We start from the raw sequence: 17,159 nt of genomic DNA, 5'->3' as shown, positions 1-17,159 counted from the left end.
ATCGATAAGGAGATTTAAAAATTACAGTAATAGTTTACTCTCAAGAAAAGAAAAACAGCCCTGTGTACTTGAACTGTGCGGCGTGTGGCTGGACAGGAGGCGGCCGGTTGCAGAGATAACCAGCTCTTGGCTGCGGGGGCGGTGGGCTAGGATGGCATCCAGGAGCCCGGCTTGGGCGACTGCCTGGGGGCGCAGGGTGCCGTTGACAGCTTCAGAAAGGAGAGTGAGAGGCCGATGTGGGGGTATTTGTTCTCCGGCCCCTTTGTTTCCTCCTTCCTGGCCTTGCACCCCACCCTTTTTACTGCGCCCTGTCGGCGATCAGGACCAGGGCCCCCATCACCTCGGGATCCCAGCACCCATGCGCCTCAGCAGCGCAATTCGTTGCTGTTGGCTCAGGAAATGTGCCGAATATGCAGGAAGGGACGCCGTGCCTTACAGCGACCGGCAGGGACTAGGTCCTCCCCGAGCCCAGTCGCCCGCCCCGCTCCGGCCAGGATGTTGGAGGTGGGTGACCGCGAAGAGGTCGGCGGGGGGCGGGGGCCGCAGTCTTTGTGCCCGGGCAGCTCCCGGCTCCCGCCGCTGGGGGGCGGCCTCCGCCCCGCCGACCCCCGACAATAGCGCGAGGGGTGGGGAGCGCGCGGTCCCGGAAACTTTTCCCCGGCGCCTTCGCCGCCGCCGCCGCCCGCGCCCGGGAGCGCGCCCTTCTCTGCTTGCGGTCGGTGCGCTGGGCCGGAGGCGCCGCGGCGGAACGGAACCCAGAGAAGGGGACGCGAGGCGGCGGTGCTCGAGGCTGCCCGCGGCGAGGGAGGCTGTGCCCAGGTCCCCCGCCCGGCGCCGCGCGCCCAGCCGCGCCATGGGGGAGGCGCCCAGCCCCGCGCCCGCGCTCTGGGACTGGGACTACCTGGACCGCTGCTTCGCCCGCCACCGCGTCTGCATCTCCTTCGGCCTGTGGATCTGCGCCTCCTCCTGCTGGATCGCCGCCCACGCGCTGTAATGGGGCCCGGGGTCGGGGGTCGGGGGGCTGTCGGGCAGGGAAACGGGCGCCACGCCCCTGCTGCCCCCTCTCGGAAACCTAGAGGAGGGGGCGGAAACGGGGATGGATGAAGGAGATGGCTCAGTAATAGGATCCAATGGAACATTGCTCTGTAGACTGAAGTGGGATACTTCTTTCCGGATCCCACGCACAGGGAAGCCGGGCTGTGAGCCAAAGGGAGGAGGCTGGGTGGTGCAGCGGATGGGGCCCCGAGGACACCGCGAGCCCTGGGTGCTGTTGTCAGCCCTATCCTATTGACTCGCGGTGTGACCTGGGCAAGCTCCAGAACTTCTCTGGGCCTCCTATGACTGGAGATAATACCTCATAGGATGATGGGAGGATTCAATGAATCAGTACCGTTAAAGCACTTAGTAAATGCTCATTAAACATCATTTGTATTACTCCAGCTAGGCCACCAACTCTTAGGACCTTGGCAAGTCCCTTGATGTTTCTGGCCTCAGTTTACCCAAAGTCCTCTTAGGTGGGAAGGGAGGTAGTGATGATTAAACTGGCCTGTCTTTGCCCTGGTCTGTCCAGCACCTGGACTGGTTTGTCCAGATGCCCACGGTAGCCTAAGTTCTAAGAGTGAATCTCCAGGTCCTCAGCCGCTCTGTCCTAGGCATGGAAATCCACTAGCAGTGCCCAGGATGGTGCCGCCCAAGCATTCCCTGGCAGGGGAGAAAGGACCAGCACCCCTGGGAGAGGTTAGAACTGTCTCCCCGTAGGCACTCAGTGGATATTCTCCTAAGGCATTTGGTCGTATTGCAGAGATCCTGCAGCCCCACTACCCAGTGACTGGAATACAAATAAAAAGACGCCTAGAACATTTACTATGGGCCCAGCGTTGCATTCATTAACTCATTCAATGCCTGCCACTCACAATATCAGCACCAGGAGGTAGGTACTGTTACCCCCACTTTCAGTAGGGAACCCTGAGGTTCTGAGAGGTTAAATAACTTGTCTGAGTGAAAGGAAAACCCCAGATCCTACTGAAAAGGGGCAGGCTGGTAAAAGAGATTAAACTGTCCAGATCAGAGGCTGGAAACTAACAAGGCACGGGACATGCATTATCCATTTGTTCCTCACAGCTGTCCTCAGACCAGCACTCTTAGGCACTTTGCCAACCTTGGAGGGGTTAAGAGCGAGCCTCTGCTTCTCACCCTGCCTGGGATCTGGACATACCCACTTGTTTTCAGGAACTTGCCATCCCTGAACCTCCCCTGCTCCCCTTTCTCTTAGAAGAATGTGTCTTCGAGTGGTATGTGGGCTGGGTTAAGGTCAGCCGGCACCCTGGCCCCAAGAGCTGGGGAAGTGGCTGAGAGCAACAGGGTACGGAGCAAAGCCCCTGCTTGTGAAGCCAGAAGACCACCATTAACTCACCTTCTCAGCAGAGGCCTCAGTTTTGTCCTCTCAAATGGGAGGGTTGATATACATTATTTCTAATTTGGGTCCACCTCTGGGAGTCTCCACTTTAAGAATCTCCACTCCTTGGTCTTGAATTGGTTTTAGGAACCCAGGGCCCAGATTAAAGTTGATGTTGCCACTGTGAGCTTCAGGCTTGGGCCAGCAGGTCAGGAAATGTTTAGAAAGCCAAGAGCCTTCCGTCCTCATCCACCATTCCCAAGGACAGGCGCTCAGAAGCAGCTAAATAGTCCTAAGGATGTGGAATGAGTACCACCCTCTGGTGAGTGGAAATGAAGCGAGAGCTGCCGCCCTGCCTCTGTGTCTCCAGAGAAATGTAGCAAGGAGGCATGTATGACATGTTTCAGGGGCCCTATCAGTGACGCTGATAGAAACAGCCAGTCCCTTCCTGCCCTTCCGTGCATCTTCTCCGGTGGATATGGACTGGGGAGGGGCTGTAAGGGGAGAAGCGACAGTGGGGGCACTGAGGGAGGGACAGCCCAAAGTGCCAAAAGGGCTCTCTGTGTAAAAAACATGGACACAGGCCAGCAGAAGCCAGGCTGCCCCACTTCACAGATGGTTTAGAAGAATTTCACTTGAATTTATTTCAGAGAAACAAGTTGTCTTTTTAATTCAGGCAATTAACTCTGCTCTGCAGTTATCTGCAGTGGTTGGGTTACTTTTTTTTTTTCTGAGACAGAGTCTCGCTTGGTCGCCCAGGCTGGAGTGCAGTGGCACGATCTTGGCTCACTGCAACCTATGCCACCTGGGTTCAAGCAATTCTTCTGCCTCAGCCTCCTGAGTAGCTGGGATTACAGGCACTCGCCACCACACCCAGCTAATTTTTGTATTTTTAGTAGAGACAGGGTTTCACCATGTTGGCCAGGCTGGTCTCGAACTCCTGACTTCAGAGGATCCTCCTTCCTCGGCCTCCCAAAGTGCTGGGATTACAGGCATGAGCCACCGTACGCAGCCTGAGTTACTTTTATAACCCTCCTGTTTCCTTTTCAAAAAATAAAACCCGATGGCTGCTTTTTCAGTGCTAGGTGGGGGGTCATCAAATGGAGCCGTCCTGATTTGGAGTTGGAAAGTAATTCCTCTTCATCCAAAGAGGCGGTGTCTTCACATCTCACGAGGCCTCGCTCCTGCCATGGGCGTCCGGACAGGCGGCTCTGAGTCTGGTGATTGTCTCCCATCTGTAAACTCAGTTCAAAAACACGTCCTACGTACCTCGGGGAGAAAGCGCTCCCTGAGGATGCAGGGTCACAGTTGCCCTTTTCAGATGCACGAGTTTGGGTCCAAACTCACGGATCCTGTGTTCTGTCCACACCCTGTCACCCCAGGCTTCTCTATCTGAGATGTGCACAGAAATCCAGACAGGACCAGTCAGTGCTGTGTGCTGCGTGCTGCCTCCTGACCAGTCTGTGTGACACCGTCGGGGCTGTTCTGGCCAGACAGCTCACAATCCAGGTATGTTGGGCCTACAGCTGACAGTGGCTTAGGCCAGCACTAAGAGAGGCCTGGCCTTTCTCTCTGCTGCAGCCGTGGTGGCTTCTGTCTTGTTGCTTCAACATGCATAGCACAGTGTCACCTCAGAACCTGTGCCTTGCTGTTCTTTCTGCCTTGTTCAAAGGCTCTTGTTCCCGATATCTATTTGGCTCCCTGCTTAGTCCTTCAAGTCTTTGCTCAAAAGTCACTTCTCATGGCCAGGAGCGGTGGCTCACACTGTAATCAGCACTTTGGGAGGCCAAGGCGGGCAGATCACTTGAGGTCAGGGGTTCGAGACCAGCCCGGCCAACATGGTGAAACCCTGTCTCTACTAAAAATACAAAAATTAGCCAGATGTGGTGCACGCCTGTAATCCCAGCTACTCGGGAGGCTGAGGCAGGGAGAATCACTTGAACCTGGGAGGCAGAGGTTGCAGTGAGCCGAGATCACCCCACTGCACTCCGGCCTGGGCGACAGAGCAAGACTCTGTCTCAAAAAACAAACAAGCAAAAAAAAGTCACCTTCTCAATAAGACCTCCCCTGCTTATAATGGTGACCCACCTCTTCCACCAGTGTTCTGAATTCCCGTATTCTAATCTATTTTTTTCTACAGCTTAATCCCTAATACACCATATACTTTATTTCTGTGTATTCCTTTTTTTTTTGAGACAGAGTCTTGCTCTGTCGCCCAGGCTGGAGTGCAATGGCGTGGTCTTGGCTCACTGCAGCCTCCGTCTCCTGGGTTCAAGCAATTCTCCTGCCTCAGCCGAGTAACTGGGATTACAGGCGCATACCACCACACTGGCTAATTTTTGGTATTTTTAATAGAGACGGGTTTCAGCATGTTGCCCAGGCTGGTCTCAAACTCCTGACCTCAGGACAATCTGCCTGCTTCGGCCTCCCAACGTGCTAGGATTACAGGCCTGAGCCACCACGCCTGACCTGTTTATTACTTCTTGTATGTGAACTCCCATTGGAATGTCAACTCTACAAGGGCAAGGATTTGTTCAGTGCTCTATCCCCATCACTTAAAACAGCACCTGGCACCTAGTAGGTGCCCAATAGATAGTTATTTAGAGCTTTGACCCAGCCCCAGCTGATGTAGGGTGGCTGAATCCTTTCCCAGGTAGTGGTGTAGGCTTTGGGGCAAGTGAGAAGCAGTTTCAAGTTTCCCGAAAGCCTAGGCCCTCAAACAAACCTGTGTGGAAGGCTCCTATCCCAAAACACGTATCCCCAGGAAAACCTGTTGTGCCTTCCTGTGAAGGCACCTCATGGGACTGGTCTTGGCCTTATGACCATCCAGGTAGAAATGAAGGAAGGCAGCTCAGTGGGCAGAGCACAGATATGGAGCATTCTAGACCCTGCTTTGAGCAGTGTTGTCTCAAAAGCAAGTCACCTTTCATTTTGGATGCCCATTCTCATTAGCTAATAGAATACAATAGGGCCGGCCGGGCGCAGTGGTTCACGCCTGCAATCCCAGCACTTTGGGAGGCTGAGGCGGGCAGATCGCCTGAGGTCAGGAGATCGAGACCAGCCTGGCCAACATGGAGAAACCTAGCTGGGCGTGGTGGCGTGTGCCTGTAGTCCCAGCTACTCAGTGGGCTGAGGCAGGAGAATTGTTTGAACCCAGGAGGCAGAGGTTGCAGTAAGCCGAGATCGCGCCACTGCACTCCAGCCTAGGCAACAGCAAGACTTCATCTCAAAAAAAAGAAAATGCCATAGGTCCCAGCTCAAGTCCAATAATAATATTTATTAAAAACTTAACTACATACTTGGTACTACAGACCTTTTTGTGTTGACTCCTGGATCCCAGCATCCTATGACGTGAGTGTCCTCATTATTCCTGTTCTATAGACGTGGAGACTGAAGCATAGAGAGGTTAAGGGTCCCCTATCTAATAAGTAGCAGTGCCAAGATTGCAAGGTTCAAACTCCACAATGCAAGTTCTTCACCGCTAACTCTACTATCAGAGTAGCTGGTGCCTGTAGAGGTAGTTTGCTTTCCCATAGACACTGGTCTAAACACTGCCCATGTACTGTCTCAAGTAACCTTCCTGACAGTCTTTGAGGGAGGCACTGTTAGTATGCTCGTTTTACAGATGAGGAAACTGAGGGCCAGAGAAGCTCAGTGGGCCAAAGGTACACAGCAGAGACTGCCTCATGCAGTGGGAAGGGTGTGGAATAGAGCTGGAGGGCTGGGCTCTTATCCCAACCCTACTGGTGGGCACCTGCGTACCTTGGGTTCAGTCATGTAAATACCTCATCTCCTCATCAGCCAAGTGGAGATGATAATGGACTTTTCCGGGGTTGGCGGGAGGTGTCCCCAGAGGAATACATGTGGAAGCACTGCATCAGTGTAACCCATGCGATACAGGGTCCCAGATGACAGACGCTGCAGGGGCTGAGGAAAGATGCTTGAATGCCAAGACTCTCTTCCCGTTTGCTCCCAGGTTTTCACTGGTGCCTACCTAGCAGCTATTGACTTAGTGAACTTTATGTTCATTCTCTTCCCAGTCTGTGGATCCAAATTCAAGTCTAATTCAGGTGAGTGTGTGGCTGTCTTTTCCTGTCTTTATTCACACATTCATTCATCAGCACGCTGAATGCCTACTCCTTACTACTCCCTGAGTGGGCCCCAGCCAGGCACAAACAAAGGAGAAGGGCTGGATGCGGTGGCTCACACCTGTAATCCCAGCACTATGGGAGGCTGAGGTGGGTGGATCATGAGGTCAGGAGATCGAGACTGGCGAACATGGTGAAACCCTGTCTCTACTAAAAATACAAAAATTAGCCAGGTGTGGTGGCAGGTGCCTGTAGTCCCAGCTACTCGGGAAGCTGAGGCAGGAGAATCGCTTGAACCCGGGAGGTGGAGGTTTCAGTGAGCCAAGACTGCGCCGTTGCACTCCATCCCGGGTGACAGAGCGAGACTCCGTCTCAAAAAAAAACAAAAAACGAAAACAACACCCCCGCAAAAAAGGAGAGGGTCTCGTTAGGGCTGCCAGCTTGGAGGTGTGTGCACACTGTGGGCAGCCAGAGGGAGGGAAGGGCTACCGGTGTCAAGGAAGCATGGGGCACTAGAGCTGGGGCCACAGGCAGGGCACTCCAGGCTCACAGAGCAGCATGGGCAAAGGCTAGGAGGAGGCATGGAGCAGGGCATGGGCATGAACAGTGACAGCTTAGTGTGCAAGCTCGGGGTGGTCAAGCGAAGCTTCACAGCTATTGGAAGTGGATGCCAGGAATGGGCACGGGGCACCACAGGCACAGCAGGGGCTGGAAATGACTGGGCCAGGATGAGTGGCCCCGAGTATCTACAGTTGGGGCTTCTTGAGAAGGGTCAGCCATGTGCTTGGGCCCTTGTTCAAAAAGAGGGGATGAGGGGCCGGGCGTGGTGGCTCACACCTGTAATCGCAGCACTTTGGGAGGCCGAGGCAAGCAGATCATTTGAGGTCAGGAGTTCAAGACCAGCCTGGCCAACATGGTGAAAACCTGTCTCTACTAAAAAAACACAAAAATTAGCTGGACATGGGGGCATGCACCTGTAATCCCAGCTACTCAGGAGGCTGAGGCAGGAGAATCGCTTAAACCTGGGAACTGGAGGCAGATCACACCACTACACTCCAACGTGGGCGACAAGAGCAAAACTCCGAACTACGTGGTGCGGTGGCTCATGCCTGTAATCCCAGCACTTTGGGAGGCTGAGCTGGGAAGATTGCTTGAGGCCGAAAGTTTGAGGCCAGCCTGGGCAACATAGCAAGACCCTATCTCTACAAACATTTTAAAAAGTAACTGGGCATGATGGTACATGCCTGTGGTCCCAGCTACTCAGGAGACTGAGGTGGGAGGATCACTTGAGCCCAGGAGGTGGAGGCTGCAGTGTGCTGTGATTGTGCTGCTGCACTCCAGCCTGGGTGACAGAGCAAGACCCTGTCTCAAAAATAAATAAATCAGAGGGGATGCTGCATCAGTGTGTAGTGCAGCATGCCCTCAGCGGCTCAATGCTGCCCAGGAGAGAAATGCTCTTTTTAGAGTTTCTCAGGAGAGAGCTGGGCAGTGGCTTACACCTGGAATCCCAGCCACTTATGAGGCCAAGGTGGGAGATCGCTTGAGCCCAGGAGTTCAAGTCCAGCCTGGGCAACCTAGTGAGACCTCATTTCTAAAAGGAAAAATAAGCAGAATTGCTCAGAGGAGTGCCTATCTTATAGTTCAAGGACAAAGACACTGCTCCTTGCTGTTTGTCCTGCGCACAGTTCCCGATGGTGCCGTCACTGATTCACTGGTCGATGCTTATACCACGCTTATACCAGTTCTGCTCTGTGGAGACTGTAGAAACCACCAGGGGATGGTTCCTTATCCTTAGGAGCTCTACTCCAGAAGAGGCACTGCTGTCTGCATGCAGATGCATATGAGAGAAGATAATGTCATCTCCGCCTAAGGAAGGAGAACAGCACCTTATGGGGGCGGGGTGTGCAATCAGTGGTGGAGAGGAAAGGCTCCTTGAAGAGGGGGTACAACTACAGGGCCCTGAAGGGTGGGGAGGAGCTGGCCTGCAGAATAACGTGGGAACCCGCTTTAGCATCATGTGGGGAGCTGACACCAGTTCTTCCCACGCAGCTGTCTGATCTGACAAGGTCTGGGTTCCAGGAGCCATGCGGGATTTTGGTGTCTTTTGCAGGTCGGGAAGCCCGAGAGAGGAGGAGGCGGCACCTCAGGGCCAGTGTGTTTGCCCTGGCCCTGCCGCTGATCCTGGGCCCATGCTGGGCGCTCTGGGTTGCTGTCCCAAAGGCTTCAGCCACCATCCGGGGGCCGCAGCGGAGGTTGCTGGCCAGCCTGCTGCAGGTGAGGCTGGGCCACCGTGGGGAAGACCCGGGGTATTGCATGTCCTGCCAAATGCCTGTGGTGGGATGAGGCGGAGGCTGGGGGAGTGGGGTTAAGCCTTCCTTTGTTGGAAGAAACCCTCTAAAAGCAGAAAAGGACTCCTGAGCTTTGGCTGTTTCTTGGGGCACATGGGCAGTCTCTGCAGAGTGCTGATGGTGGATCACCTGTTCGTTCTTGCAGGGAAATACTGAGATCTTCGGCTACCTGCTGGGTAGCATCGCCGCCTTTGGCTCCTGGGCTTCTCGGATCCCCCCTCTCTCCAGAACTGTGAGGCCGGGGGTGGGGCTGGGACTGTGGGTCACATGGCAGGTCTCAGGGCATCTGGGAGCATCCTGAGAGGGTCATGGGGTGGGGGTGTGGTGTCACCGTGGGTGCATGCACGTGGACTCAGCTTTTTCTGAAGAGCGTTAGTATGTATGACAGCAAGGGCGGGGGGTATGTGTGGAGAGTGGGCAGCCCACCCAGGGCGTCCTGAGGACGGCGCGAGCCTCTCGGGGAAAGCCCGTGCGTTCTTCCCCGTTTCCTATAGCAAATGAAAAGCAGGCTCTGAGGAAAAAGCCCCTGAGGCTAAACCCATGAGAGAAAGAGATTTGAGAGACTCCAGGCAGCGAGGTGTGAGGTTCTGTGTAGATCAAGAGTGTCTTAGGCCGGCCGCGGGGGCTCACGCCTGGAATCCCAGCACTTTGGGAGACCGAGGCGGGCGGATCACTTGAGGTCGGGAGTTCGAGACCAGCCTGACCAACACGGTGAAACCCTGTCTCTACTAAAATACAAAAATTAGCCAGGCATGGTGGTGCATGCTTGTAGTCCCAGCTACTCTGGAGGCTGAGGCGGAGAATCGCTTGAACCTGGGAGGCAGAGGTTGTAGTGAGCCGAGATTATGCCATCGCACTCCAGCCTGGGCGACAGAGCGAGACTCCGTCTCAAAAAAAAAAAGAGTGTCTTATTGGCAGGCATTCTCCAGGCATCCACATTGAGGGAGGCCCTCTGTCAGCCAGTGCTGTGGGGGGTAAGATGTGAGCAGGGGCGAGTGCTTGCCCTCCGGGAGCTCACAGTCTCACGGAAGACACGGGAAGGTGAAGCAGCATCTCCTCACGCTTCAAGAAAGATAGAAACAAACGTTTGGGGTTTCAGAAGAGAGAGAGAAGGCTCCTACGCTCCTCAAATGAGCAAGGGTGAAAACTTCACACTGCCAGACCGTGGGGTGGTGGGGAGGCCTCATGTTACCTCAGAAGGGAACATGAATTTGAGGACACAGGCTAGGGAAAGGCCATCGGCAGAGGAGAGCACACAGGAAAAGCCCCCACGCGTGAAAGCGCCTGAGAAACAGCAAGACACTGTGGACGTGTGACAGCTGCTCTGCCAAGTTTCCTCTGCAGACGACTCTGAGACAACCGTTCCTGTCTCACTGACGGACAGTGGGCAAGCCCAACTCCATGGCATGTCATAGGCCCATTGAGTCTGAAAAGAATCAGCTGGGTGCGGTGGCTCAAGCCTGTAATCCCAGCACTTCAGGAGGCCGAGGCGGGTGGATCACCTGAGGTCAGGAATTCAAGGCCATCCTGGCCAACATGCTGAAACCCCATCTCTACCAAAAGTACAAAAATTAGCCAGGCGTGGTGGCGGGTGCCTGTAATCCCAGCTACTCTGGAGGCTGAGGCAGGGAGGATCACTTGAATCCAGGAGGTGGGGGTTGCAGTGAGCCGAGATCGTGCCGCTGCACTCCATCCTAGGTGACTGAGCACTAGTCCATCCAAAAAAAAAAAAAAATTACTTGCCCAAGAGCATCTTGGTTGAATAGCAGCTCCAGGGGAACAGGATTCAGGGCTGGAGGGTTGTTCGCAGTTGTTGGTGAAGTCAGTGAAGCTGCATTCTGTGCTGTGACTGCCAGAAGCCTGGTGGGGCCTGGGACTTATCAGCAGGTGTCCTGTCTTTAGATTAATGGAGGGGAGAGTGGTGAGCACTGGACTCAGCTCAGCAGCCCACCGGGGTGGCTCTCCTGGGTGGTGTCAGAGCTGGGAGACCACATTGCACGAACGCCTTTGAAGAAGCTGGGACCGTGCCCTGGCCGCCCGGGCTGTCGTAACAAAGTGCCACTAACTTTCTTTTTTTTTTTTTTTTTTTTTTTTGAGACGGAGTCTCGCTCTGTCGCCCAGGATGGAGTGCAGTGGCGCAATCTCGGCTCACTGCAAGCTCCGCCTCTGGGGTTCACGCCATTCTCCTGCCTCAGCCTCTCCGAGCAGCTGGGACTACAGGCGCCCGCCACCACGCCCGGCTAATTTTTTGTATTTTTAGTAGAGACGGGGTTTCACCGTGGTCTCGATCTCCTGACCTCGTGATCCGCCCGCCTCGGCCTCCCAAAGTGCTGGGATTACAAGCGTGAGCCACCGCGCCCGGCCAGTGCCACTAACTTTCAACAACAGACGTTTATTGTCTCAGTGCCAGAGGTCAGAAGTCTGAGATCGAGGTGCCGGCAGGGCCGTGCTCCCTCTGCAGGCGCTAGGGAAGGATCTGTTCCAGGCCTTGCTCCTCTCCCAGGTTCGGGTAGCTCCTTGGCTTGTGGTAACTCTGGGTTTCACGTGGCCTTCCCTCTGTACCTTTCTGTGTCTGGCTTGCTCCTTTTTATAAGGACAATGGAATAGGACCCATCCTAATGACCTCATGTTGACTTGATCATCCACAAAGACCCTATTTCCAAATAAGGCCACATTCACAGACACTGGGGGTTGGGACTTCAACATCTTTTTTTTTTTTTTTTTTTTTGAGACAGAGTCTTGCTCTGTTGCACAGACTGGAGTGCATGATGCAATCTTGGCTCACTGCAACCTCTGCCTCCCGGGTTCCAGTGATTCTGTGCCTCAGCCTCCCAAGTAGCTGGGATTACAGGCGCACGCCACTATGCCTGGCTAATTTTTGTATTTTTAGTAGAGACGAGATTTCACCATGTTGGCCAGGCTGGTCTCGAACTACTGACCTCAAGTGATCCGCCCGCCTTGGCCTCCCAGAGTGCTAGGATCACAGGTTTGAGCCACCACGCCTGGCCTAGGGACTTCAACATCTTCTGGGGGCACACATTGCAACTCATAACACCACCCCACCTAAAACAGCCCCCAGGCCAGCCCCACCACTGTGTCCCCTCACTCTGCTTTATTTTCTTCAGAGCATTTGTGACACCCTGAAATGTGCCCCTTTATTTTCCCGGTTGCTGCCCGGTCCTGAGGTGGAATGTTAGCACCTTGCAGGCAGCGGCCTTGTCTGTGTCATTTCCCACTGCACTGCAGGCATCTGGGGCCTGATCATGGTAAGGGTCAGCAAACACTTAGAGAGCAATTTAATCTGGCCTGGAAAAAACGAAGCTGATGAGTACAGGAATCAGAAGGGCTGTGTGGGGGCAGAAAGAGCAGCCTTGTTCTCTTAAGTCTCAGAGAACAGAACCAAGACAGGGAAGAGGTTGCGGGTGGGCCCCTTCCTGGTATTTTTTTATTTGAGACGGAGTTTCACTTGTCAGCCAGGCTGGAGTGCAATGGCGCGATCTCGGCTCACTGCAAACTCCGCCTCCTGGGTTCAAGCGATTCTTCTGCCTCAGTCTCCCTAGTAGCTGGGACTATAGGCATGCACCCATGCCCAGCTAATGTTTGTATTTTTAGTAGAGACGGGGTTTCTCCATGTTGGCCAGGCTGGTCTCGAACTCCTGACCTCAGGTGATCCACCTGCCTCGGCCTCCCAAAGTGCTGGGATTACAGGTGTGAGCCACTGTGCCCGGCCCCTTCCTGTCTTACCCTGTTCAGGGTAAGACACTGCACAGTGCCCAGCATCTGGAGAGCCACCAGCATCACCCCTGTCTTAGGAGGTAGTCGTCTCCCCATCACTACAAGGTACTGAAGCCTGAGGGCCCCTGGGCAGGACGATAGAGAGAGATTGCACTGGAGACTCAGCAAAGGAAACATGCTGTATTTCTAGGGAAGGAGCTGCTGCCACCTCTCAGTGACTCTGGTTCCAGGAAGAAGAGCTCAGAGCTAGGGTTCCCTTCATAGGGAGAAACCCGGCAGGGTGTGGGGTGTGCTGGGAAGCCAGACCAGCATGGCTTCAGACCCTGGCTCTCAGAAGCTGCTCCTAATTTGGCCATGGTGAGGTTGCTGAGGAGAAGGTGGCTGGGTGGCTTTGGTGGGAAAGTTCCCGTTGCTGCAGGAGTGAGTCCTTGAATGGGACAGGGGTACGAAACACCCACTGATGAGTGAAGCGTGCTGACACCAGGAGTCCTGGCCGCTGCAGAGACCATCCGAGGCCTGTCCTGCCTCCAGCCCCTTACATGGATGTGCCCGGCAGCCCAGGCTGGGTTGTGCCACCGGTCTCTGTCCTGTCTGTAGGCAAGGCCTGCCTAGGTTGGAGGGGGACTGCCATGTCTCATCCAGCCACAATCCAGTTCCGTTCTTCAAGCAGTGATTAAGCACCTACTGTACGTCTGGCACTGCAGATAAATAGAGCTCTCTAATTTTTTCAGGGTCGGCCCCAGGACTGACCCTGAGAAGGGACTGATTTGGAGGACAGTGGGCACTGTCACTGGGTTAGCACGCCAGCGAGGGCAGAGGGCTCCCCAGTGCGGTTCAGCCTGAGCAACAGCAAGAGCAAGGCCAAGAGGCAGGAGGCCCAGGCCCAGCCCTGCTCTGCCTGCCACCCCCCATCTGGCCGTCAGTGTCCTCTGTAACATGGTGGTGGATGGTTAGGTCAGGGGGCCCCAGGCACCTCTAGCCATAGCAGTACTGCTGCCTGTGTGAGGTAGGAAGGGCCGATGGGAAGGGGCGTCATCTCCACCCTCAGCCTCTGGGCCCAGTGGGCCAGGGCTCACCCTCCCAGCCGGCTGCTCCACGGAGAAGCGTGGGATTCTGCTCGCTCGGTTAAGCAGTCCTCAGGGGGCAGGCCAGACACAGGGAGGCCTGGGGACAAAACTGGAGGGGACGCAGAGGGGAATGTGACACTCTTAAGGATTCTTTTTGAGAATTAAATTTAAAATGAGGCAAAATTGACCAAACCATGCTTTTTCTCCTGAATTTTTCCCATTCCGTAGGCAAGGCCTATATATCTGTAAATATGGTCATCAAATGAACATATTTAATGAGTCATCTAATGAGTTCATATATATTATATGTAGAAACTAAATTTTATATGTATTATATATAAACTGAATTATATATATAAACTATATATAAACTTAACTATATATAATTTAATTTATATAAAACTAAATTATATAAAAATTATAATTTGTATATATATGAACTCATCTAATGAATTATAATTTAGTTTATATACAACTCATCTAATGAGTTGTATATAATTTACAATTTTTATTCATATATATTTAAATATATAAGTATATAATCAGAAATATATGGTGTTTGCGTATATACATATTCATATATATATATAGTGACTTTCTGTATGTAAAGGCCACTTACATATAAATATAAATAGTGCATATTTCCTTTTATTGAACCAATAGTTTTATTACGTATTCTCCAGAAATGTCCTCTTGGCTTTAAAATTTCCAGAATATCATCTCTCATTTTTCAGATCTTCCCCATGTGACCTGGGTCAGAATCGGTGGTCCCAGGGAGAGAAGGGCCAGGCCTCAGCTCTTCTGATTCGGTCTCTGTGTTAGGCTGTTCGTGCGTTGCTCTAAAGGAATGCCTCAGGCTGGGTCACTTATAAAGAAACGAGGTGTAATTGGCTCACAGTTTTGCAGGCTGTCAAGCATGACGCCAGCATCTGCTGGGCTTCTGGGGAGGCCTCAGGGAGCTTTTACTCGTGGCGGAAGGCAAAGTGTGAGCAGGCAGAGAGGGAGAGAGAGCGCAAGAGGGTGGAAGGGAAGGTGCCACACACACATTTTTGAACAGCCAGATCTCAGGAGAACTCACTCATATCGCAAGGACAGCACCCAGGGGATGGTGCCAAACCATTCATGAGAAATCCACCCCATGATCCAACCACCTCCCACCAGGCCCCACCTCCGACACTGGGGATTACGATTCAACATGAGATCTGGGGGGACAAATGTCCAAACTATCCCAGTCTCCCTCACGTTCTCCCAGTGGACATCGGTGAGCCGCTGCCCAGCATCAGGTGCTGGGCACTGAGATGGTGAGGACCCCTGCCCAGCTCTCAGGAGCCCTCTGACTGTGTAAAGAGCTGAGTCATGATCAATCAAAGGTACTCTGCTGGAGGGATGTGTTAGGGCCCATAAAAGGGAGTTGCTTGCTCCCCTTAGGGTGGAGTTCGTAAGGGGAGGTTTCCCAGAGTTAAGTTTAAGCCAGGTTCTGAGGGATGAGTAGGAGTTTGACAGGCAGAAGAAGCAACTCGAGCAAAAGCTGGAAGTCTAACAGAAGCATTGCCCTGGGGGACTGGCTGCGGGCAGAGGGCTTGCCCCACAACCTGCTGTGCCACTGAGGGCCCTGGGTCTTGTGATCTGCTGCTTCTCCCTGCCTAGCCCCTCCTTCTCTCTGCCCAGTGCCGGGGGAAGACATTTCCCTCCATCCACCTGTGGACCCGGCTCCTGTGGGCCCTGGCTGGCCTCCTTTATGCCTCGGCCATTGTGGCCCACGACCGGCAGCCTGAGTACCTGCTGCGGGCCACACCCTGGTTCCTGACCTCCCTCGGCCGTGCAGCTCTGGACCTCGCTGTATCCACCCCAGGCCTGGGGAGCTCCCTGCTTGCAGCCAGGGGAGGCCTCTGTCTCCTCCTCTCACTGCCCCTGCCCCACCCTTCTTTTATCTTGCTAGATGGAACTCTCCCAGCAGTCAGGGAGTGGTTTGAAGCTTGGGGCAGGCAAACACAAATGCAATTATTTGTAGTTTTATGTTTCCTTTTTTTTTTTTCCTTTTGAGATGGAGTCTCGCTGTGTTGCCCAGGCTGGAGCACAGTGACTTGATCTTGGCTCACTGCAACTTCACCTCCCAGTTTCAAGCAATTCTCCTGCCTCAGCCTCCCGAGTAGCTGGGACTACAGGTGTATGCCAACACATCTGGCTAATTTTTGTATTTTTAGATGCTGACTGTGGTTAATGGCTATGGCGTGTGGGTGGTGGGGTGTGTGTGAAGGCAATGCAGCGCCGTACCATCTGCAGGCGCTAAGAGGGATGCAGGACCGTACCATCTGCAGGCACTAAGAGGGGAATCTTTGCTTGCCTCTTCTAGCTGCTAGTGGAGCTGCAGGAGCTGCTAGTGGCTCCTGGTGTCCCTTGACGCATGGCAGCATCGTTTTCATTTCTGCCTCACCCTGCACATGGCCTTCTTCCCTTTCTGTATCTTCATGTGTCTCCTTTTCTTATAGGGACCCCAACTGTTGGAGTTAGGGCCCAGTCCAATCCACTATGACTTCATTGTCTAATTGTATCAGCAAGGACCCTACTTCTGAATAAGATCACAGTCTGGGCCGGGCACGGTGGCTCACGCCTGTAATCCCAGCACTTTGGGAAGCCAAGACAGGGGGATCACCTGAGGTCGGGAGTTCGAGACCAGCCTGGCCAACATGGTGAAACCCCATCTCTACTAAAAATACAAAAATCACCCGGGCATGATGGCAGATGCCTGTAATCCCAGCTACTTGGGAGGCTGAGGCAAGAGAATCACTTGAACTGGGGAGGCAGGGGTTGCAGTGAGCAAAGATCATACCACCGCACTCCAGCCTGGATGACAGAGCAAGACTCTGTCTCAAAAAAAAAAAAGGGGGGGGTCACATTCAGAGGTGGATCTGAATTTTGAGGGACACTATTCAACCCACCACATGTATTGTCACTGTAAGCCAGGCCCGTCAAGAAAGATGTTGTCCAAAATGCTTTAGTTTTGCAAATATTCACCAAGTCCTCGTTAGGGACAGGGTCACATTGGATGCTGGGCCCTCGTGGGGACAGGAACATCCACCCTAGCCCTGTCTTCAGATGATCTCCTCTCTGTCCCAGGCAGGATAATATGGGGGAGGGAGGAGAGTAGGTGAGTGGGGAGGGGGTTGGCAGCATGGTGTGAAGGGGTGAAGGGCTGCTCTAGGCAGCTGGAATATTCTGCTTCCTACCTTAACTTCCACCATCTCAGATTATTTTCCTTTCGTGTGTGATGAAGAGCAAGATGAGACAGGCCTTAGGATTTGCCACTGAAGCCAGAGAGAGCCCTGACACCCAAGCCCTTTTGACCTGTGCAGAGAAAGAGGAAGAAAACCAGCAGGCGAGGAACGAGGACAAGGTCTCTCTGGCTGGAAAACTCTGGTCCCAGCAACAGTATCTTGAGAAACAGCAGGATACTGCTGACCTGTGAAAGCTGCTTGCCGAGTGTTTTCTGCAGGCGACTAGACAGCTGTCCTGTCTCGCTGAGGGA

General features: G+C 53.6%; 2 protein-coding genes across 13 annotated transcripts in view; both read left to right on the top strand.

The window, feature by feature from the left end:
* Nucleotides 1-618, top strand: part of LSG1 (large 60S subunit nuclear export GTPase 1) — a 37,052-nt gene extending 36,434 nt beyond the window's left edge. Inside the window, exon 14 of the mRNA XM_063622001.1 lies at nucleotides 397-618. Coding sequence (XP_063478071.1) covers nucleotides 397-618 — 222 coding nt within the window. The remainder of the gene's footprint in view (nucleotides 1-396) is intronic.
* Nucleotides 619-853: 235 nt separating this feature from the next.
* Nucleotides 854-17,159, top strand: part of TMEM44 (transmembrane protein 44) — a 44,717-nt gene continuing 28,411 nt past the window's right edge. For 6 of the 12 annotated variants that reach the window (XM_063622009.1, XM_063622007.1, XM_063622006.1 and 3 more), the window contains exons 1-8: nucleotides 854-990; nucleotides 1,802-1,930; nucleotides 3,778-3,904; nucleotides 6,372-6,465; nucleotides 8,594-8,757; nucleotides 8,977-9,063; nucleotides 15,302-15,472; nucleotides 16,881-17,027. In XM_063622009.1, the coding sequence (XP_063478079.1) occupies nucleotides 854-990; nucleotides 1,802-1,930; nucleotides 3,778-3,904; nucleotides 6,372-6,465; nucleotides 8,594-8,757; nucleotides 8,977-9,063; nucleotides 15,302-15,472; nucleotides 16,881-17,027 (1,056 nt within the window). The remainder of the gene's footprint in view (nucleotides 991-1,801; nucleotides 1,931-3,777; nucleotides 3,905-6,371; nucleotides 6,466-8,593; nucleotides 8,758-8,976; nucleotides 9,064-15,301; nucleotides 15,473-16,880; nucleotides 17,028-17,159) is intronic. The other 6 variants (XM_063622014.1, XM_063622013.1, XM_063622012.1 and 3 more) reach the window with 3 other exon arrangements.

The sequence above is a fragment of the Symphalangus syndactylus genome, chromosome 17 (genome assembly GCF_028878055.3).
Source record: "Symphalangus syndactylus isolate Jambi chromosome 17, NHGRI_mSymSyn1-v2.1_pri, whole genome shotgun sequence".
NCBI classification, from domain to species: Eukaryota; Metazoa; Chordata; class Mammalia; order Primates; family Hylobatidae; genus Symphalangus; species Symphalangus syndactylus.
The sequence above is the reverse complement of the archived record's forward strand: the minus strand, read 5'-3'. Positions and strand labels throughout refer to the sequence as shown.